The following is a 21,851-nucleotide window of genomic DNA, read 5'->3' as shown; positions in this document are numbered from 1 at the left end:
ATTTCTGTGTCATACAAGACTTGGTGGCTGTGGCTGTTAAAAAAGATACAAGTGTCTTGAGCTTACACTACCTGGAGAGGGGCCTAATAACAGTCTATTTGCTGAATCTGTGAGTCATGGAAAATGAAGATAGAGAAAAATCTACCAAGAAACCTCATCCATTCCTTCAGCCCATAAAATACGGCTCTCTACAGTATCATATGCTGTTCATAGCTTTGTCCAGTCCAGTTTTAAACTGTAGTTCTATACCTTTCCTTAACAAACTATTCTATGGCATGAGGGTTAGGAAGTTTTTCCTGACTTCAGCCTGTTTTTTTTTTCTCTGCTTAATTTCATGTCATTACTTTGAATTTTGGCTGTGAAAACTGGAAGCATTTCAAGTTAGGAAAGTTTTAAGTGTCCCTCATAAATGTGAGAGTTGACAGGTGTTTTAATAATAAGGAAGGGGAGGGAGGTGTCTGAAAGGACAGTTCATGGCTCTCAGTGCTGAGATTTCATGAGTGTTAACTAGATAACAAGAGAACTTGTAGAGTGCAATGAGCAGATCTGCTTCCAAGGTGGCCAGGCTAACTGGAATGTCTTTTTGTCTTGCAGAAGATGAAGCCCATAGTCCAAAGAAGACGATCTACCCCATCTGCCATTACTAAAGCTCTCAGCAAGTCAAAGTACCATTCCAGGTAGAGGAAATACATTTCCGACTCCTTTTTCCACCTTTCTGCCTATACAGACTGAAATCAAACTGGTTTTCAAATTCATTTAACAGTGTCAAGGGCAATTTATTTGTGGACAGATATGGAGGAGTTTCTTTTTTACTGGAATGGTATCATGCTCAGCAGTAAAAGCTGAGGGGAAGGAGGAGGGTGGGGGGACATTCACATTATGGTGTTTGTCTTCCCAAGTAGCTGCTACACGTGCTGAGGCCCTGCTTCCCAGGCAGAGGCTGGACATCTGCCTGCTGATGGGAAGTAGTGCATTAATTCCTCTTTTTTCCCATCCCAGTTTCTCACCCTGTCCTGTTGGGAGGGAGTGAGAGAGCAGCTGCTGGGGGTCTGGCAGCCAGCTCAGGTCTACCCACCACGCGAGGCTAGCTGGTTATTTTTAATGCAGATGATATTAGGTCTAGATATCTGATGCCGGTTATATCCAAGTATAAAAACACCTGGACAATACTGCACAGTGCAGAGAAGCCCAAGTAAAATCAGGTAGGAGAAACAGTGTGTAAGTTTCTGTACTGCAGTTTCCCTGTTGACCTGGCTGGGATAAACGGGCTCTGACACTTGTGTCGTTCAGCTCGGAGGGGTATTCACGGTGCTGGCAGTGCAGACATCACCAGTGAGGTCCAGAGAGCAGAGCTGCGACTGGCTGCTAGAGTGCCCTTCCTCCATCCCTGGAGGAATGCACAGCCATTCCCTGCCATCAGGGCATGAAATGCTCTATACAGTCCAAGCTGGACTGAGTAGAAGAGCTTCCCTCTCTTCCTGACAGCTCTCCTGGCTTTTCTCTCATGTGCCCTGATCCCTGTCTGCCAATTAACTTAGCAGACTTGAAGGCATGGGCCTGTTCCGAGCTTGCATGGGGCGTATTGTCACTCTGTGCTGTGTCGCACTCGATCTCTAGTAAGGGGGGGACTTGCTGTCCTGAGTTGTCAGCCTGGAGTATTTTCCCGAAATCCACTTTCAGCTGGAAGCTGCCTCCCTTTTGCCCGGCAGCATAGCCAGCGCAGGGCGGCCAGTGTGCTCCTCAGGCGGGAGCAATGAGCCCCAGCTCACAGACACAAAGTCCGGGGGACTCTTTTCCTGAGATGCAGTGGCCAGGTCGCTCATCATCACGCAGATGCTGTCTTGATGCTGGGAGGCTGTACCTCCTGAAGGAATAAGAGATTTTTCTGAAATAGATATATTTATTTGTGTACATATGTATGCATATATATGTGTGCGTGTATTTTTTTTAATATATATGTATATATATGTCCCCTATGCTTGCAAACAGCAGAAAAAGCTCTATCCGCCCCCTCTTGCTGGACTGCAAGTGATGATACAAGCTCCCGCACGTGGTTCTGGCTGAACAGTCAATAGTGTTTGGCTGATGGAGTCGTTGCTGTTTAGTCTGCCCTCTCACCCGTCGCAGGCAGGGGTATGAGAGGCGGAAACAGAGATGCCCTAAGAAAAGAAAGAGCTGATGCCGCAGGAAGGGCAGACAGATGCAGCCGCGGGAGAGGAGCTGCCCAGTGCAGACCAGTACGTGGGGACTCCTCTCCCAGCAGTGCGCGGCTGTGCGTGAGGAGCGCAGCTGGGAGGTGTCAGAGGACTGGTGTGCAGAGAGGCCCCATGTGGGCCTGCCCATGTTCTGCAAAGGCCCGCTGGTTTGGGCAAGAGCACCGCCATCCCCATGCCCTCAGCTCTGCCTGTGGTGAAGGGCTGTGGTTTAGTTCAATTAACGGGAAGGAGGCCGTAAGCTGTCCTCAGCCGAGCAGGTCTGGACGGGGCTGTTGCAGGCAGGGGAAGGCCAGGCGGCAGCGCTGTGCTGACCGCAGGTCCTGTCACGGGAGCAGGCAGGGGCACGTGGAAGAGGGACGAGGTGCACCAGGAAGGTGCAGCAGGACACAGGTTGGTGTGGCATTCACTGCCTTGCGTACCCTGAGGAGCATCCTGCTGTTCCACCCCAGCACGTCCCTGCCTGACTACCCCCTGGGGACTCGCTGCTGGAGACGTCTCTGGCCCCTGCTCTGTCTGCTGGACTACCTGCGGGAGGTCTGGCCTTGAGATTTGGCCGTGTTTCAGATGCAGATTCATCTGGGCGTGTGAGGGGGCTGGGAGCTGCATCTGGGCATGGAGGGAGCGCTGGGAAGCCTGTCGGTGCCCTGCAAGCTCTGTGTAGGGTGGCATCATCTCAGGCCATTTGGTGGGAGAGCCACTGGATCTGGCCATCCTCCGGAACAGCCAAGTCCCCATCAGATGACAGCAGCTTTCCCTTACTACCCACTTGGGTGGATAGGTTAAGTGGTGACCTTGATGTGAAAAGCTCCCTCTCTTGCCTGCGACTACAGAGCCATCCAGTGCTCTGCTGACGCTTTGCTCCTGTGGGTATAAAGCACCAGCAGTTTCAGCAGATAGAGTCAGGTACAAACATGCCAGACGTGCAAATCTTCTGCTGACATATCAAGTGCTAGCCATGAGCCAATCTCCTTGGTCCTTTAGTGGGAGCTGAGCACTCTTCGACATCATTCCCTCTTCCTCCTGTAGCACCGTGTAACTAATAGACACAGATAAGGGGATGCCATGCTCCTTTCTGCCTTGCTCGGATAGCAATCTTATAAACAACATTTCCTGAGTGATTTGATTAGTTTGATTTTTTTTTCTTTGTAAGAAAGAGGTGATAAAGCTGAACTGATTGACATTTTGATCTGGACCAGCCCTCTTGAAGAATAACCTTTTTATATCACACCGTAGGTGACTGATTCACAGTACATCCTGCTTTTCTGAAACAAGTGTGTGGGGTCAGTCTTGTAGGATCATTTAAAATAAAGGCCAGGACTGATTTTCATTTGGTTGTCTTCTGACCGAGTTATGTGGCTTCTTTGTCATTCCCCCCCTTCTAAATTGCACTAAAAAAAAAGTAAAGAAGAGAAACAAATTCTTGACTTTATTTGGCTGGAGAATATCCTTGTGAGGGAGGGAAGTTTTAAAAGTCTCTCATGATGGATTGCTATGGAGGGAGCTGGTACAATGCCATCTTTGCTTAGGCCACCAGAGTATTGGTGAGATTTTTTTGCTATCCTGCTGTTGTATTTACAAAGCTGTGTAATTCCTCCAGCTTTAGGAAGTCCACTGCTGAGCTTGTGTGATAGTGTGGCTCCCACTGCTCAGTTGACGCACATGGAAAGCTTTAAATATCAAGTTTAAAGGTGATTGAGCTTCCCACTTGTAGAGGCAACAGATGCATAAGCCAAGAATTCACTTGCTGGTGGCTGTGGAGTGATGAGGAGGGAAGAGGGAATTTCTGCTTGCAGGAGTGAGGGTGTTCCTGTGACTGGGGAACAATTTTAAAAAAGCAGCTAATGGCTAGCTTTACCTCACTCCCATGAAGTCAAAGGGGCCCAGTTACAAGGCCAATGGAAACTGAGTTAGACTAACAATGTCAAAAATACTACCCTTAAAGCTCATGTGTTTTTTTCATTTATATAGAGACTGCCCTCAGACTAGAGTAGTATTGCTGAGAGGTGGAGGGAATGCAAGTATCTCTTCCACATGCGTCCTTGCCTGCAGGCAAGATAGATACATATTTTTGTCCATGTGTAGAGAGACAGGAGGATTTCTGTTGTTTTTCTACCTACATAAATCTAAGGCCATGTCTCAGAAGTTAGCTAATTCAGTCAAGATCGGGCACACGAGCACTGTCTCTGAACAAGGCTCAGCAGAGAACTATTACTTGTTCATTCAGCACAATCCCACCTGTAGAGCAAGGTTAGACCCAAGAAATGACTGTGGGACCTGTTGTACTGCCAGCACTGCCAACAAGAGCCAGGAGCAGCGCTGAAAAAGTGCTCTGGGAGAGTGCTGAGAGGCAAGTGGGGAGATGAGCACTTGGCGGAGCTCTTCCAGCTGGGGAGAGCCTAGAGAAAGGACCTGGCTCAATCCCAATGATGGCTTGTTGACTGCAGTCAACATGCAAAAACCATCAGGGTTTTTGGAAAATGGTCAGCACCTATATCAATCTCAGTAGAAACAAGATGCTGGATTGCAGCCAGGCAAACCAGAATCAGATGGCTGGAATTAGATGAGTACATGCAGTTCATTTTTTTTGGTGCTGCAGCCCTGGCATTGGCAAGCAGTTCAGTATGGATGGAAAACATGGGCAGAAATGGCAGTGCCTCCCCATGCCAGACTGAGCAGTGCCATGAGCCAGGGACTGCCGTGGGGTTTCCATGTTCTTTTCGAGTCATAGCTCACAAGCATTTGCAGGAAATAAGTGTTTTACCTGAGTGAGAAATGACACCAAAATGAGTATTTCAGCAGCTTAACCTCCCCAGATTTGACAGAGGCATTTAGGCAGTTTTCCATCTGTCTGAGACTGGTAAAATTAATTGGGCAGAGGCAGGCAAATGCAGTTCAGAATTGAGAGCAATAGGGGCAGTGCTGGGGGAAGCACAGGGCTATCGGGCTGTTCCAAAAGAGTCGCCTGTGTCCAGTCGAGTCGCCTGTGTCCAATCATAAACTCTTGTGAGAAAAGCTGCTGACAAAGTCTTATGATTTTTCTTCCTCCTCCAGGGAAACTACCCTTTCCTCTTCCCATTCAGACAATGGGCTGCCAAGTGGGGTGTTCAGCAGCCCAGGCTCCACTTTCATCCTGGATGAGCGAGTACAGCTAACTGTGGGCCTGCAGACCCAGGAAAGACATTTGATCTTGTTCAGTGATGTGCTGGTCATCGCCAAGTCCAAGTAAGAGGAATTCAGACTCACTCCTTTCCCCCCAGTATTGTGCTGTTGAAGCTAGGCTCTGAGCTACTTGTGGAGAAGGCATAAAAACCCCTCTTCTTTACAAACGTGGATCTAAAATGTGGCATCTCCCCCTTCCACTTCCAGAAATTCTTCTTGGTATTAATGTTTCACTCCAACCCCAAAATCCACTTGCAAAACTTTCTTGTAGTGCCTCCACATGCCCAGACATTTAGTTTTGAGGGGCTGGTTGCTGTCACTGCATATGCATGACTGGAAGGTGGCATGACCAGACTCTGGAGGTCTAGATGTTAGGATCTGGCCTAAGAAATCCATAATTTGAATTGCAGATCCTCCTCCAGCCTGAAGCTGAAAAAGCAGGTGCATCTGAGTGAAGTGTGGACCGGCACCTGTCTCAACGAAGTGACAGAGAAAAAGATGGGTCTCGAGAATTCATTTGTCATCGGCTGGCCTACCACCAACTATGTTGTCACCTTCAGGTATCCCATCAGACAGCAGACTTCCCTCTGCAGACTGGCAGCTGCCCAAGTCTCCCATGTGTCAAGTGAAACAATGACTGAGGCTATAGGGCCCTGAACTCTACTACAACCCTTCTCCCCATTTTGTAGAGGACTTTCACTCACATTAGGCAGCGTGGTAAAAACTTAGATGTTGGGAGACAGTCAGAAAGATATCTGCAGCTGGGTCCCTGAGAGCCTTTTAGAGGGCCAGCCCTTGCAAGTGTTGTTACAGCAAGGGCTAACCCCACTGCAGAGCATCCTGGAACATCACAACCATATCTGCCATAGCAAACCAGCTTGTGCCATCATATAACTTACTTACAAGCACATTGCTTCAGCACCTGCCAGCAGCCACTTCTGCAGGAGAGTAGCCCTAGTTTGAGAATTTTTCATTACGAAAGACAGGTTAGTTACGTCAATGAAAAATGCCAGATGGCCTTGTGCCAGGATTAAATCCTTTATCCACACCTAGTGTGGCATGGGCAGCTCCTGGGCAAACCTTCGTCCTGCAGTTGTCTGCCAGGGTGTCCCAAGCCTACAACAACAGCCTATAAAAATGGAAAGGTTCTTCAGGATGGGTCTGCACAAGCAGCACGGTCCAGAGCTTGCTTAGCCCTTGCTAACCCCAAAAACAGAAATGCAGGGGAGCATGGAGCAGGCTAGAGAGTAGCCTATTCATGTCCAAATGCCATCTCAAAGGCTGGCACAATGTTGTGCCTGAGCTAATAAGGCTCACCAAAAAGCAGGTGAGCTTTTTACTACCTGGAGCTCAGTCTAGCCTGGCTAAATTGAATCTAGAGCTGGTATATCCACAGGGAGCTCAGGTCACTGCTGGCCCAGGCATCTCTGCTTCGTACTGTCCTTTGCAACGCAGAGAGGTCAGCAGTCTTCAAGGGTCACTCTGTCCTCAGGGGTTCTGCTGGCACAGCTAGGAAGGGCTGATCTGGCCTGATGCTTTTCCTTCTGTGGGGCAGCTGCCTCGGTGGAAAAAGAAATGGGAAGCATACCATGGTTTCATACATGCTGTCTCATAATTTCCAAGTGTCAGGATGGTCTCTCCCAGGTGATGCCTTCTGGCCTTAGGACTCATGCTTTGACATGCAAGCTGCCAATTGTGTCTTAGTCCAAACTCAACAGCAGTTCCATTTCCTTCATGTCACTGAGACCTGGGTAACCCGTGTTGGCAGCAGAAGCTTCTAGGAATGGCAGTCATTGGGAAGGAAATAATAGGAGCAAGAAAGTAGCAATTAAAGGTCACTGCAAAAATAGTAAGGGCCCACAAGATGAGTTAACTCCAACATCACAGAAAGATATTTGTCCCTTATCTGAACACTTGCCAGCCTGGGCAGGAAATTTAGTCCAGTTTGTTGCTGGAATTTTTTTGTTATTATTATTTTTGTTATTTGTTAAAATAGGACAGAAGCAGGAAAGGACTGTGCTTTTGTTCCAGGGCTTTGCAGGAAGGAACTTTGACTTACAGCTATATATAAGTGAAACTGGGTAGAGTTTCCAAAGGCTGTTACCCACTCAGCACTTGTTTGATGATCTGCCTCCCTTTTTATCTTCAGCTCAGCTGACGTGAAGGAACGATGGCTGTCAGCATTGCTGTGGTAAGTAGTGACCCTCCTTTCATCCTCCTCCTGGGTGGTTCCTCTACAGTCCTCAGAGAAATTTGTCATGCTAGGTGACAGATTGCCCTCTGATTTTCAGCACATTAAGTGTCTAGCTACTGTTTGAAAAATCCACCTTTGAAACCTGATGGTAGAAGCCCCTGGGTGAACGCAAAAGTGGTGTTGACAGTGCAGAAAAGATGAAATCCACTAGAAGATAACGTTGTTGGAGCACCTTTTTTCCTTTGGAGCTGGGGATTGGCTTTGCTGATCACTATGGAGATGTGACAAGTGTTACTGATTCTTCAGATGTTTTTTGATTCGAACGGAAGTTTGTGTTTTGTGGCATCTAGAGGCTACAGTTGTTTCTTTTTCATGTTATGTTTTTATATGTTGTTTCCACTAACATCCAGGCAGAAGTGTTTGTATAGGTACAGAGAGGGGAAGGAGTCTCTTGGTTCGTAGTGAACAGTAATGATCCTAAGGATGCTGGAAGGTGTCATGCTAGACACATCTATCTGCATTAAAGTACTGCCATGTGGGGTTTTGCTAGTCTGGGGCCTCAAAGAAAGATAAAAAAGCCAGTAAGAGCACGTGACCACACTATGAACATTGCATGTTATTGTTACTGTCCTAATTAATCTGTATTTGTTACAGTGCCAAGGAGCAGGTCCCTTGGACCTCTTGGATCCAAGTCTTAGGGACCTTCTCAAGTTTGGTTGGGAAATTATATTCCCTCCCCTTTTCTTTGACTTTCAGGCATATCAATGAGGTAAAACAGAATGAATATCTGAAGAATCTAACCCTTCAGATCTTTGTGCTGGATGCTGACAACTGTTCTTCTGTAAGTAAAGCCAAGAACTTGCTCATCAGACCGGCACTACATGGAGGTCTGTGGGGTAGGGGTGGGAAGGCAGGGCTGTGGTGCTGCTGCTGCTACCCCTGTTTAAAATTCAAGTCCCACTTGAAAAGGTTTTAGAGGGTGTGCTTCTGGGCAGCTGCATCCTTCTCACTGGAAGCTGACTCAGAGAGTTTTTGTTTGGGAAATCAGGAGGTGGCCAGACCCTTACCAAAGAACAGTTAATTCTTAAGACTATTCTTGGCCTCTGGCTTCTTTCCTCTTTTCCTTCTCCTTCACTTCATAATTGGTGATGGTTTGTGGTTGAGTGCCCAGTCATTCCTATTTTCAGTGCAATAAGTTGAGGATATTGATGGTGAAAGAGTCACTGGTGTATTCTTCTGAATTAATTTATTGGAATGTATCCCAGTCTCTTCATATTAATAGCATACATTTCTAGGCTTCATGCCAAGCTTGGTGGGTCACATTTACGTCCTGGGGACTCTTCCCTCAGAGAGCAACCCCAGACACTCGTGGTTTATTAGCATTGTGCCGTGTTCACCCTTTGGCGTGACAGTGGCACTACTATCAGTCAGATAGTGATGTGATCAAATACAGCATCTGAACACCACCCAGTTCCTGTGATTTCTACTGGACGAAATCTTTGGATGGTATAATAAACCTGTGATAGAAGAAGTAGCAGAGAACAGTTTTCATAATGTATAGCCATCACCCTTAAGAATGATTCCAGTGTAGTTCAAATTAGTACAACTCTTCTAACCATGAACATTTCATAAAGACGGTCAGTAGACGGATGAGTGACATTTTCCCCAGATTTTAAAGCTACAAGAAACTGAAGCCAAACTTCATGCCTTCTTATTAGCATGCTATATTTTCTCTGTTTTCCTTTCTAGACTACCGCAGTCAATGTGTCCAATGTGGAAACTGCAGAGAGTGTGATGAAGAAGACCCTTCTACAGCTTGGACTTCCTGTAAGTGGCAGTTGCACAGTCTGCCAGATCTTAGCTAAGGAAGCTGGCAATGTCTGGTTTGCAGGACAGTGCAGATGTGGAGAAGTCTAGATTTGCTGTAGCTAACCAGTAAGGCATCAATACTCTCTGGACTACAAGATGAGGCAATCTATTTGTGTGGGTGCCAAGTACTAGAAACACAGACATGCTTACATGCCTACATTAAATTCAAACCTTGTATAATAAAGTCCTTTGGATTTCAGAGGACTTCAGTGCTTGCAATCCAGCATTAGGATTGAGCCAAGCTTGTCAAAGGATTATTAATATAGCCATGAAATACTGAACAAATCAGTGATATTATCAGATGAGCCTTGCCCATTGCAGTGGTCCAGCCTTTCCCATTACAGTGTTTAACACGTAGCTTTGACAGTGTTCCAGTAGTTTAATACCAAGGAAGGTTGTGGAACATATTGCTAAAATAGGCCGGGAAACCATCATGTGGGTTTACGTCCTGCTGGCTCTCTGTCTTTTCTTCTCCTGAACCTTTCCCCTTCCACTCTGTATCAGACAGACCGACCCAGAGCGCCATCCCTCCCAGCCATGCGGCTGTCCTGGTGATAGCTGTGCACATCCGGCCCCTTGGCCTGTTCAGTTGTTATCTCTGTCTGTTGCTTTCTGAGTGGAGTGCAGCCTTGTGCACCCTGACCCTGGCCCCCTTCACCTAATATTTTTCTCTTCTCTGTTCCTCAACCACCAGGGCAGGACAAATGAACACCACCTCTGGGTGATCTCAGGAAAAGATGACCCTGCTTACCCTCTCATTGGTAAGAGCTCTCCCACTTTCTCTCAATTCTAGCACGACAGGAACAAGTGATAAATTATACCGGTGTGTATGGCAGAGAAACATCTCAAACATTGCACTCTTCACTTAAAAAAGCAATTGTAGGGGGACTGTTGCTGATGTGAGATGTGACATCAAGCTGATGTGAGATGTCACTTGGCTTTTATGGTCTCAGGATCCACGTTTAATCAACACGTGGTGACATCTTTGAAGATCTTCACACTTACCTCCCTTTTCCAAGCAAATCTGTGCAATTCTGGATGGGAGCCCATGACACATTTCAGCAGATGCTTCAAGTAAACAGGAGATTTTTTAAGCTGGCCTAAGAAGTTCTTTCTATGCAGCTGATGTGGTGCAAGGGTAGGACATGCCTCGAAGCCCAGTCCCATCCCCGTGGCTGCTGGTATGAGCTTGCAGGGCTACATGCTTGGAGGCTGGTCATCCTCTCCTGCTCAGCTTTGCAGGCTTCCTCTCCTCACAGGCAGTGCGCGTGGTCTGGGGCAGACTCAGCCCTCGTGGCCTTACTACTGGGTCGGAGTGAGGTAGCGCTGACAGTCCTGACAGCATGTACTTGCACTAAGGAGCCCACCATTTACATCTAGGCAGAGAGGAAGCAAGGAAATATGCTGATTTACCCAGCATCTAAACCGAAGCTGTTAGATGCATTTAAACTGCTGCTTGCTTCTCTGACAGATGTATCAATGGTGCAGCCATCGCTCAGACCATTTTGCCCTATAGTATACTGCTTAGTGATGCCAAACGAGTAATCTCTGCATTAACTCTGCATTGTGTTTTCAGTGATAACCCGATAAATACATCCTCAGGCTCTCCAAGGAAGTTTATGCATGTTGGTTTATTAAAGAGATCTTGCTCCAAAGACTATGTTGTTGTAGTAAGACTATTATTCTGGGGCTCCTTAGACTGTACATGTTTATTTGTGGGTGTTTACTGGAGTTTTCCAAGTCGTCGTGGCACATGCTTCCTTTTTGTATCCGTCCAATACATGCTAGACTGTCATAGTAAGCTAACTCCTGCGCAGAGCAATGCTTATAGTATTTTGTTAGTGCAGTGGGGCCCATAAGCCTATTAATAAGGGCTTAAACCCAGTTAATAGTGCTTTGTTGCATAATGTTCTGGATTGCTGCTAATGAAGAGTGGCTGGCCAGGTTTAACTGGATGAACTTATTTGTAAAGTGATCATATATGCATAGATGTGCCCTGGCCTCTTTAGTCCACAGGTGGAGGTTTTGAGCAGCATTGCTTAGAGGCCTGGCTGCAGTCGGAGCCATTGGATGTGGGTGCTGCCCAGATTTGGAGATGTTTTCACATAGCTCTGTGTCTTTGTTTGCTCTTTACACACTTTGCTCAACAGGGCACGAGCATCCTTTCAGCATCGCATTGAACTGTCTCCGGGACTCCGCTGACCAGCAACAAAGAACCAACGATAACACCCTCCTGGCTGATGGGACGGAGACTTCCTTCCTTGATCAGTTCCCAAAGGAAAAACAGTGTCGGTTTGTTCTGAAACCCAGGCTCCAAGCTCCAATGCAGCTGAGGAGAGGTAGGGGCTGCAGGAGTGTGTTATGACCAGGCAGAGACTTTGCTGCTTTCCATGGCAGTGCCAAACTCTTCCCAGCATCGTACATGTATTCCAGCATTGCTCTCATACCTGAGTGTATGCAGAGAGGAAGATATTGCAGAGGGGCTAAATTTGTCTGTGCAAATGTTCAGAATTAGCTTTCAGTCCTTGATAAGCTTTCAATTGCAAGCCATTCTTACATTGCACAGACAGCAAGGTTCCCTGAAGAACAGTGATTGAATAAAAGTTTTGCTGATGGTTGAGAGATGAACAAGTGGTTTCACTGCTGTATGTTATCTGACCATCCCCATTAAGAGTGCAGTTATTGAACATGCAGTGGTAGAAAGTCCTTGCTTTGCTGGGAACTCTGCCACTGCTGTAGATCACTCACTGGCCAGTAGGAAGGACAGACAGGTGTGTAACAAAGGACCGTGTTTTCTTTCAGAGTCACTGCAGAAACACACCAAGAGGAAGAAGTCCTTGATTGACTGGGCCCTGCGCCGCAGCACCAGCACCCCCACAGGCAGCCCTCCTTCGCAGTCTCCTACCACCCCACGGAAGCTCTTTGGCCTGTCTCTGTCTTCTGTCTGTCCTGACGGGATCCTTCCCAAGCCAATCATGGTAAGGAGCAGCCTGAACTGTTTGTCCTGACATAAACTTGATGTGTTTAGCCCAGAATTTAAAGTCACATGTAGTATTTAGGAGGATTGGATGGGGAGGAAGACTGGCATTTGCCTGGGATTTAGATCTAGCTCAGTAACAAGGGTGAAAGCCTGCCTCTCCTGTGTAACGTTTATCACTTTGTGCACAGATGCCCATCCTGTTTCAATGGTTGTCTCCAACCAGGTCATCACAAGCTGACAAGGGGCCATGTCAGTGGACTATGCCATGCTACATAGCCTAGACCTCATTCACTACAAGAGTCCACTGGGCTCACACTTGCCACAGAATAAGCGTACCCACATGAACCGTAAACCTGTAACTTAGCTGACAGGCTCTTGTCCCTGTCATCATGATAAATCTCTTGTACGTCTGTCCTCTTCCCGGTACTGACTAGGTCTTACGCTAATTATGTTATAATACGTGAGGTATGATACACATAAACAACAGGGTAAAGTGTAAGGCTTTTAAGTACAACTGGGCTTTCTCTTAGGATATGCTGCTCCTGCTGTACCACGAAGGTCCCTCTACTAGGGGCATTTTCAGACGTTCTGCCAATGCCAAGACTTGCAAGGAGCTGAAAGAGAAGCTGAACTCTGGAGATGATGTCCAGGTGGATGGAGAGTCAGTCTTTGTGGCTGCAGCTGTCATCACGGTATGTTTGGCCAAGTAACTCAGCTGTCTGAGCTAATCATACAGTTCCTTCTTTAAGGAAGCAACTTTATGGGTAGGGAAGATCTGGGGGGGAACACAAAGCATTTTCCAGCAAGGCACATTCTCACCTGATGGCTTAGTCCATCTATGTGCACAAAGGTATCTGCCTGACCCAGTGGTGCTTGTTTTCACATGCAGATATTGCAGTGGCCCTCAGGCCAGTGTTTCATTTTGCAACTCCCTGTATAAAACCTGTATAAAACAACTCCCTGTATAAAAGCCTCCAGCAGGTGATATAGTAATGTGTACTTCCAAGGTAATCATGGTATCTATACAGTGCCAAATAACATGCCAGAGTCTGGACTCAGCAATTCAGATGCTGCACTGACATAGGCATGAAGCCCTTTGGTGACTGCAGCCCAGGTGCTCTTTGTCCTTTCTGGACACACGGAAGAGACTGCAGGGAGATATGGGAGGACTCATGCCATTTAAGTGCAACTGCTTTACATCCCCCCCAAACAGACAGGCCATACTCAAAGGAGCTGGCCTGTACTATCTGGACCCTAAACCTTCACCCTGTAATCAGCCAGCAAGCAAGAGGGAAAACAGTTGCCAAATCCAAGCAGAGGGGTTGTGGTAGGTGAGGGATGAAACTTGCAATAAGACCCAAGTTTTGGTAAGAAAAAGCCTATCATCTCTTGAACTGGCAATTAAATCTGGTCAGAAAATTCAGGCACCTAAAATACCGAAAAACATCCCTGTCTCTTGCTCTTGTTGGCCTAAGACAAGAAGCTGTTGACTGGGAGGATATTCGGGCACTTTCCAACACAATACATGTAAGTTTATAAAGTTAAATAGTTCCCTGAGAATAAAAGAGCAATCCTCATAGCGGAGAAATGTTTCAAACAGAATTATGCACAGCCTTAGGTATGAGTCCTTTGCCTGCTGGAATAGAGATCAGTATTGTTGCGGAGAAGGGGCAGGGCATGAGGGCTCGCTGTTCACCCTCTGTCACCAGCAGCTGCAACACAGTTCTGCAGTGCTGCAGTGGAGGGCCCTGAGGAGGACAGCTTGATGGAAGTGGGGAGGGGAGGAGAAATGTATTTGTGTCATGTCTTGTTTTATCTTGTGCTTAATATGAATAAACAATGACTATATGCATAGTGAAACCAAAACGAGGAATTCAAAACTGACCAGACTGCTCTGCATATATATATTTAATTCAGGATTTTCTCCGAAATATACCTGACAGTGTTCTATCCTCAGACATGCACGGACTGTGGATGGAAGCTGTGGACACGGAAAATCGGACACATAAGATTGAAGCTATCAAAAGGTTTGTAAAAGCCTTTGTAAAAGCTTCTTTTGGTGGGAGAAGGGGGAGCATACGGCCCTAAGCATAGACTTCATCTTCTGGGAGACCCCTGGCAATGCTCCAGGCCACAGTAGAGCTATTGCTGATTGCCAGTGTCACTGGTCAGAACATTTTCCTTTCAATGGTATTTTATGAACATTGCTAACATTTCTGACCCCAAAAAATGTCATTAGAAAATTCTTTTCTGATGACCAGTTCCAATTACCAGAACCAGCAAACGGAAAAAGTGTGGTAATTCAGTCACCAGGAGTACCTCAAATGTTAGTGGAATTAGATTCTTAACAATGGTAACTTTTTTCTTACATGCACAAAATAAAGCTGATCATCATATTGGCAGTTAGAAGAAATACCCTGCCAAGATGGTGACTGGGGCCCTTGAAAATGGCTTTACTGCCTTGAAACTGCTGCCCTGAGCAAGAATAGTCTATCATCATCATCATGTGGGATATGCAGTATATCAACCCTTTTCTTGTCAATGGCTCAGCTCAGTTTTTGAACCTTACTATTTAGCCTGGGCCTCCTTCCTCCATTGCCTCTACAGCACGGGACACGGGCAATGGCATTGTCTTGTGTGCTGCTGGCCTGGAGCTGTATGCATCTCCTTTGGGTGATAGTTATTTTGTTAAGGCATTATGGACTTCTTCCCACATGTTCTGGATGTAAGTCCCTTGGTCCCTCAGGCTCTGTGACCAGAGTGGGTAGGCAATATGGATGTAAAGTTGTGGCTCTCACATAAGTTGGTGGAGGGGCGTGACACAGCCTTACTTTATTATCAAGTGTGAATATCTCAAACTGATTACAAAAGGGCAGAATGGGGAAAGAGCTTTGGGAAGCAACTTCTGATATTTGGAGAGCAGATTTTCATGAACAGCACTGTTTTCCTTTGTTCCCACTCCCTAAATAGTCTGGTCAACCAGCTCCCAGAGGCCAACCTCATCTTACTCAGACACCTCTTTGGAGTTCTCCATCACATTGAGCAGAATTCCGGTGTGAATCAGATGAATGCCTTTAACCTGGCTCTTTGCATAGCACCCAATATGCTGTGGCTACCAAGTCCCACTGGGCCTGAAGAGGAGAGCAGGTCTACAAAGAAGGTAATCTTCCGTAGGTTTGGCCTCATGCTTGTCTTCCCCTTTTACCACTTTTTTATAGCACTGTGTTTTGTAGACTAAAGGAAGGCATAGGAGGAGTGACATTGCTGGCTGAATGGCATCTGGGCTTCATCCTTTCCCCTGTACAGTTGTGTCCATGCTGGTAGGGGAATTCAACCACTCATTTTATCCAGGGTGGAAAGGGAAGCTGTGGTTGCTTTACCAGATGAACTTGCTATATGGACAAGCAAGCACAAGAAAGATGGAGCAGCTGAAGTTAGACAGTGCCACTTCAGCTTGGTCTAAAGCCATCTTGCAGAGACAAAGTAAGCAATGAACATGACAGTGGGAGTAATGCTTGCTTGTAGCTTATGAGGCGTTATCAATAGTAAGGAAAATCATAAAATGTGCTGTATTCTGCTCACTGTACCAGTTCATGTAGCTCATATTCATGCCCCACGTCTGTAGTTAATACAGACACATTGCCATGTTCTTAACAGCTTCTTGAGCAAAAGGTTCTGTAGGAAATTACATCCTTGTGACAGGAAAGGGAACATTCTGGGACTGATTTGATTTGCTTTATACAGCTGGCTATATTTTCATGAAACTGACTCGATAAATTCATGTCTTTGCCAGGTGGCCTTGTTAGTGCAGTTCCTGATTGAAAACTCGGGAGAGATCTTTGGAGGTGACATTGCTTCCTTGTTTCAAAGACCAGACACAAAGAAGTCCAAAACCGCAGAGGAATCGCTGGGTAAGTTGGTGGTACTGTGTCTTCCAGAAATGTTTGAAATCTTTTAATAGGTAAACTCCTCATGCAAAAGAGTTTGCTTTCCCTTCATGTCTCTTCCATGGACGAGCATTTGAAAACAGTTGGTTTTTATTTTCTCTTTGCCTATCAGGCAGAGGGGAAAGCAGAGGGCTGAGGTGCATCACTGCAAATGTGTCCCTGAGCATGGTTGTCTTTGTGGCTGCTGTTCAACCTGTTCCAGCCGTCTCAAGAATTTACTGTAGTCTTAGCAATGCCGTGTCCCAGCGGTCTTTTCTTCCAGATTAGTTCTGTAAAGCTAAACCAAATAGTTGAATGGAAAGAGATCCAGTTGTCTCTGTTAACTATCATATGAATACAGACCAGTCGTGAAAGCTCAGGTCATCCAGCCAGAATTTTTGTTGTTGTTCTCAGTCTTGCTCTGGTGCCTGAGAAAATAATGGATCATCTTTGCTTGTCCATAGACTTGATAATATTAACCTGCCTTGGTTGTAAGGTACTATATGGGGTTAGGAGACATATAGGCAACAAATTAATTTATGTTCTGTGCCCCAGGCCTAGGCTTGGCTCAGCATGATGATTCCTCTGATGAGCTGGAATTTTCTCCTTGTGACCCAGAAGGACCAAAGCATCACCTGATACCTGAAACAGATGCCATTTTTGAACCATCCAGCAGCTTGTTACTCGGTGAGGATCAGGAAGACTGGGACTTGTTCAGTGAGATCACAGCCTGCTACCAAAGCAAAGCCCGGAAGAACACCAGTGCAGACAGCTGTGACCTACTGGAAGAGGAGGGCTCCTTCTGCTCCATCGGCTCAATACGCTCACTCAGCCCAGCCAGGGACCGGTGCTCATCAGAGCCCAGTGTCTGCCTCAGCTCCCAGCTTCCTTCTCAGGGCCATGAGCCAGTGGCCCGCCAGTCCAGCTGCGATGCCACCATCATGCACAGCCATTCAGACTACATCCACAGGCTCAAGCAGCTGCAGGTGGAGAGCCAGAAGTTGATTGATGAAGGCCTAAGCCCTGAGGGTAATAAGGCCAGGCAGAACTTGTGGCAGTCGCCTCAGACCAGCTCTAGGGTGAAGCAGCTCAGCCTTCAGAAATCCAGCCTGTCTAACAGGTCCAGCTTCTCTAGCCTGTCGTCTACCACCACCTCCCCATCTGCCTCCTCACTCAGCTCCTTAGACAGTGCTTTCTCCTACTGCTCAGAGTCATCAGCCATTAGTCCCACAGATGTCTCATCCCTGCCATTCATGTTCGGCACGTCTGCTAGGCTTCATGCTGTGTCCCCCAAGATTGCCAAGAGGTCCCCAAAAGAGTGGCACAAGTCCTTCACGTCTCTTGTGCCTTTACAGCCGTGTCACCTCGACAGTTTCCATGAGTATGAACCGAAGGATGTAGAGAGCAGTCATTGCTTTGGCAAGAGGAAAAGTTGTCCATCTGTTAGCGGAGCTACCATGGGAAGTCCACTAACTGACATTGGCTGGGAAGAAGAGGAGGGTCATCTGAGTTGTGTAGGGGGCCCTAGCCCGGGGCTCAGGAGCCGGGATTATACCAAAGAGTTTGAACAAAACCCTGAGCTCCCAGCTGTCAGCCCAGCCAGCGAGAAATCCCCACAGATCAGCCACCAGCTGCATAGGGAGAAGGCGGAGAAGAACATAGAAATCAAAAGCATCGATGCCCGCTCTCCAAGCCAGGAAAGCCTGAAGCGCACGAAGATAACTTTTTACGTGGCCCCAAGTAAAGAAAGCTCTTGGGGGTCTCCAGTGGAAGAGGAAGAGGAGAGATCCATGGCAAACACCAGCAGCAGTGATTTGCCCAGCAGGAGCAGTGAGCAAAGCCTGTCCAAGAACTTGCAGACTGTGAGAGTTCATATACCCCAGACAGTTTTCTATGGGCAGAATACCCCCCTTGTCCTACAGTCCATCTCCAGGCGCTACCACCATGAACCAAAGATCCTGTCCCCACAGGCTGAGCACAAAGAGAGCCCCCAAAGTGCCTCCACTCCCGAGGAGCTGGAGAGCAAGCCAGTGGAAATGGCGCAGGCGCCAGCCCAGAGCAAGGGCTTCAACACATTCAGCCACACCATCCGTATCATCCTCCCCACCTCAATTCGAAACACCATCAGGGAGTATTTCAAGGATGATGAAACCAAGACCTGTCCCACAGCTGAGGCAGAAGCGGTGGAGAATGAACTCCTTCAGAGCAGGGTGGAGTGGCTCAGGAGCCAGCCACTGGCAGAGGTGGCCACAGAGGAGCGTGATACAGTGGCATTTACAGAAGAGACGTTTGTCTAGGGAGATGGATGTGGGAGAACTGAATATTTTTTTGTGCATGTGCAGCAGAAAATATTCTGTAAGATATGATCAGAGTGTGAAGAATCCAGCAGGCTGCATGGGGCAATAAGTGTAAAGTGATGCTAATGTGTATGTAATGTTGGGGTTTAACATTCATTTTGGCTGGGGTCGGGGGGGGTTGCTCTTGTTTTTTCTTTACACCCTTTTTCTATGGAAGAGACTTCACTGGCTGGGTGTCTAGTGGGCTGAATGCCACCAGATTCTCCCTGTCCATCAACTAGCTGACCTGTACAGGGTCTGACTCTGGTTCTTTTGAAAGTGGGAAAGGAGAAACTCTGCTTTATTTTCTCCAGTCAGCTGCTGATGTGCGTGGATGACTGGAGAACTGGGACAGCTAATGCTCCATCAGAATTAGTTAAAAATCTTTACACTTGTACAATATCCTCCACTATTCACTGTTCATCACCACCATTCATCCGAAGGAAGACCCTTCACCTCCATCCCAGAAATCACTGCTTCTTCCCTCTGCTCATCTTTTGTCCCCCAGTGGTCTAGCTCACAGTCTGCATTCATTACTGTTTGAGGCTGGGCTCCAGAGACACCAAACAGAGTACAAAGCCCAAAGCCCAGCTTTCACTGACAGATGGCATATGTAACATTTTAACACCAAGATTGCTTTTTTCCCCAATTAAGTGTGCATTGATTCTCTCTTCTTATACCTCCCCCAAAGCTAGCATTTGACAGAGCCACAGTTACTATAAAGGATTTTAGCACTGTCACTTTGGCAGGGCTATGAACATTTGTCTTCTTTGGTGTCCTCTGGGAGTAGCTGGTCCTTTTAAAAGGTGACATTATTTTTCTATAAATGATGGCGCCATTTCAGGAGGGACTTAAGCAGGATTTGGCTTTAGCATGAGGTCAAGGAGTTGTGGAAGTTGTCAAGAATGTTGTCGAGTGGATGCTGAAGTGAAGCAAAACCCCATCTGGCCAGAAGGTTGTCAGACAGTCCATAAGCTGAGACTGTCCACGCTTCAACAGCACTGATGCTGTCTCAGAGAAGCAGTGAGTTCCCACTCAGCATAATACATGGCCCAGTGCACTCCAGCAGAATTAAGTTTGGAGAAGTGCTGGGCAGGGATACAGTAAGCAGGCTGCTTCTGTTGTACCACTAAAGAAATGCAGCCAGTGGACTCTTGGAAAATCCCTGTGATTCCACTCAAGGCAATGCTCAGAAGCACCATAGCCATAATGGGACTTGCTCAGAGGGTTGTGATGCTGTCAGCTGAGCTCTAAAAAGAAGCTGAGGGCACCATATTAGTTTGACATGCATTAAGAAAATGATAGGAAAGTCTCAAAGGTTAAAAGGTTCAGGAAGTTTCATTTGAAAGTTATGTGATAATTTTCTAAGGTGGTTTCCCTCAGAGAGACACTCCTCTTACTCAATTAACAGTGAATGGGTGAAGGACAAGAGAAATACATGAATCCTAATGATTGAAAGGTAGTCCTTGTGGAGTAAGTGCCCCCTGCAAGTTGAGTGTTTGCAAATAGCCATACCTGGACTTGCTTGACACCTGCCATGGTTCAGTCCTTGCACAGAGGGGGAAGCCATCTCTTTAAAGTGATCTAGTAGTTATAGATGCCTCCACTCATCTGCCAGGTGCCTGTGAGAGTCAGTGCCCAGAAGCTGGCCCAGCGCTCCAAATTCACACCATCAAATACTGGGGCAGGGGAGGGGGGGGAAAGCCCAGAGCCCACTTCCCAAGGTGTATAGAGTTTGATGTGTTATATGCAGGGTGTTTAACTCTCAGATGCGGCACTCTGTGTCCCATATCACCTTGGTGGCCCTTGTATGATGAAAGGTGTATATAATCGTAATACAAATGGCCCCACCATCATTTCCCTCACACATGAACACACAGTCTTTTTTCCAGAGCTACAGTTGTAACTATTTCAATAAAAGACACACAAGTTTGTTTGGCATTGTGGTGCAGTGATCGCCTTTCATTCCCTTGCTCTGACTTCCCTCTCTTGGGTGCTTGGCTGGTGGTGGTTGCAAAACAACAAACCATGCTGTGAAACACATGTGCTTCCTACCCCAGATCTGTGAGGCTGGCCTCACTGATGAGGAGCCCTCTTCCAGCAAATCAGCTCAGGCATTACTCTTATTTGTGTCTTTTCAGGAAGGTGAAACAGCACTAAATATTATGAGAAAACCCTGTCTGTACTTGGAAGAGAGATTATTCTGTATTCTAAACACGCTAATGGATTGTAAACTCGCTCGGTGTCTGGGCTGGTCTCAGTTCAAACAAGGGGGACCTGGACCAAATGCAGAGTAAGAGCTCACAATTTGCGTCACCTTAAAGAACTACGAACAAGTTAGAAAGAGATTAGTTTATAGAAACACGGGGAGAGGCAGGACAAAACAGACTACTTTTTTTTTTTCCTCTTCTCATCTTAGGCTGCCTAATACGGGGTGCATTTCCCTGAAGAGTTGCTCTAACCTAGCTCTCTATTAATAATTTTTCTTCATTTAAAACAAAACAAAACCAAACAAAACCCTCCAAAATTTATCAAAAAAACATAGCACAAACCACTGGTCCCTTTGGGAGCATGTGGCTGCATGGCAGAGGCAGGGTGCTACACAAGACAGAGGGAGACTTGGCCTCCCCAAGGCCACAAAGTCCTTGCTTACCTGCTACCTCCAGGCCTGGGTGTGGAAATCTGCAACACTCCTTTTCCATGGGCCCAGGCAATAATTCAAGACTGAGAGCCCAGGCTGCTGGAGACCAAGACGCTCCCCATATTTTGGCACCCAATCCTGCATCCACTAAGTTAGCAGGAGCGTTCCGCTTTCTTCAAGGCCATCAAAACACACGTAGCAAATTAGTCATAGATTTCCTAGGGATAGCAGACTGGGAAACCTGTGAGCTGTGCCACCATCCAGCACGCTCCAAGTGTAGTTGAGGAACAGGTACGTGCCTTAATGTAATGCCGCACCTCTAAACCCCCCAAATCCTGGCCAGGGTCTCCCTGGGACTGTGCCATAAAGAAAAAAGGTCCCAGAGCTCCTGGCTTCTGCTGAACAATAATGCCAAACTGCTGCTTTTAATCCCAGGACACTCAAGACCACAAGTATGAACTGGCCAAAATATGAATTCTGACTGAATTCTTGTGAGAGCACCCTGCTTTCCTGTCAGTCCCTGTCAGGAG

General features: G+C 46.9%; 1 protein-coding gene across 1 annotated transcript; it reads left to right on the top strand.

The window, feature by feature from the left end:
* The first annotated feature begins 597 nt into the window (after nt 1–597).
* LOC104261924 (rho GTPase-activating protein 20) lies at nt 598–20,619 on the top strand. Its single transcript, XM_009818131.2, has 14 exons — nt 598–677; nt 5,268–5,438; nt 5,786–5,935; nt 7,525–7,566; nt 8,326–8,410; nt 9,319–9,396; nt 10,133–10,199; nt 11,589–11,777; nt 12,241–12,416; nt 12,949–13,110; nt 14,336–14,445; nt 15,389–15,578; nt 16,212–16,329; nt 16,900–20,619. Exons 1-14 carry the CDS (start codon nt 598–600, stop codon nt 18,639–18,641), a joined length of 3,360 nt encoding a protein of 1,119 aa, XP_009816433.1. The 3' UTR covers nt 18,642–20,619.
* Nucleotides 20,620–21,851: the final 1,232 nt, after the last annotated feature.

This window comes from Gavia stellata, chromosome 14, assembly GCF_030936135.1.
Source record: "Gavia stellata isolate bGavSte3 chromosome 14, bGavSte3.hap2, whole genome shotgun sequence".
NCBI classification, from domain to species: Eukaryota; Metazoa; Chordata; class Aves; order Gaviiformes; family Gaviidae; genus Gavia; species Gavia stellata.
Note: the sequence above shows the minus strand (reverse complement) of the source record. Positions and strands in the feature narration are given on the sequence as shown.

Excerpts from the sequence above, each read along its gene's own strand:
- LOC104261924 (XM_009818131.2), top strand. The coding sequence starts at position 598 with ATGAAGCCCATAGTCCAAAGAAGACGATCTACCCCATCTGCCATTACT. Across the intron at positions 15,579-16,211 it reads AGAGCAGGTCTACAAAGAAG|GTGGCCTTGTTAGTGCAGTT; the intron begins GTAATCTTCCGT and ends TGTCTTTGCCAG. Across the intron at positions 16,330-16,899 it reads AACCGCAGAGGAATCGCTGG|GCCTAGGCTTGGCTCAGCAT; the intron begins GTAAGTTGGTGG and ends TCTGTGCCCCAG.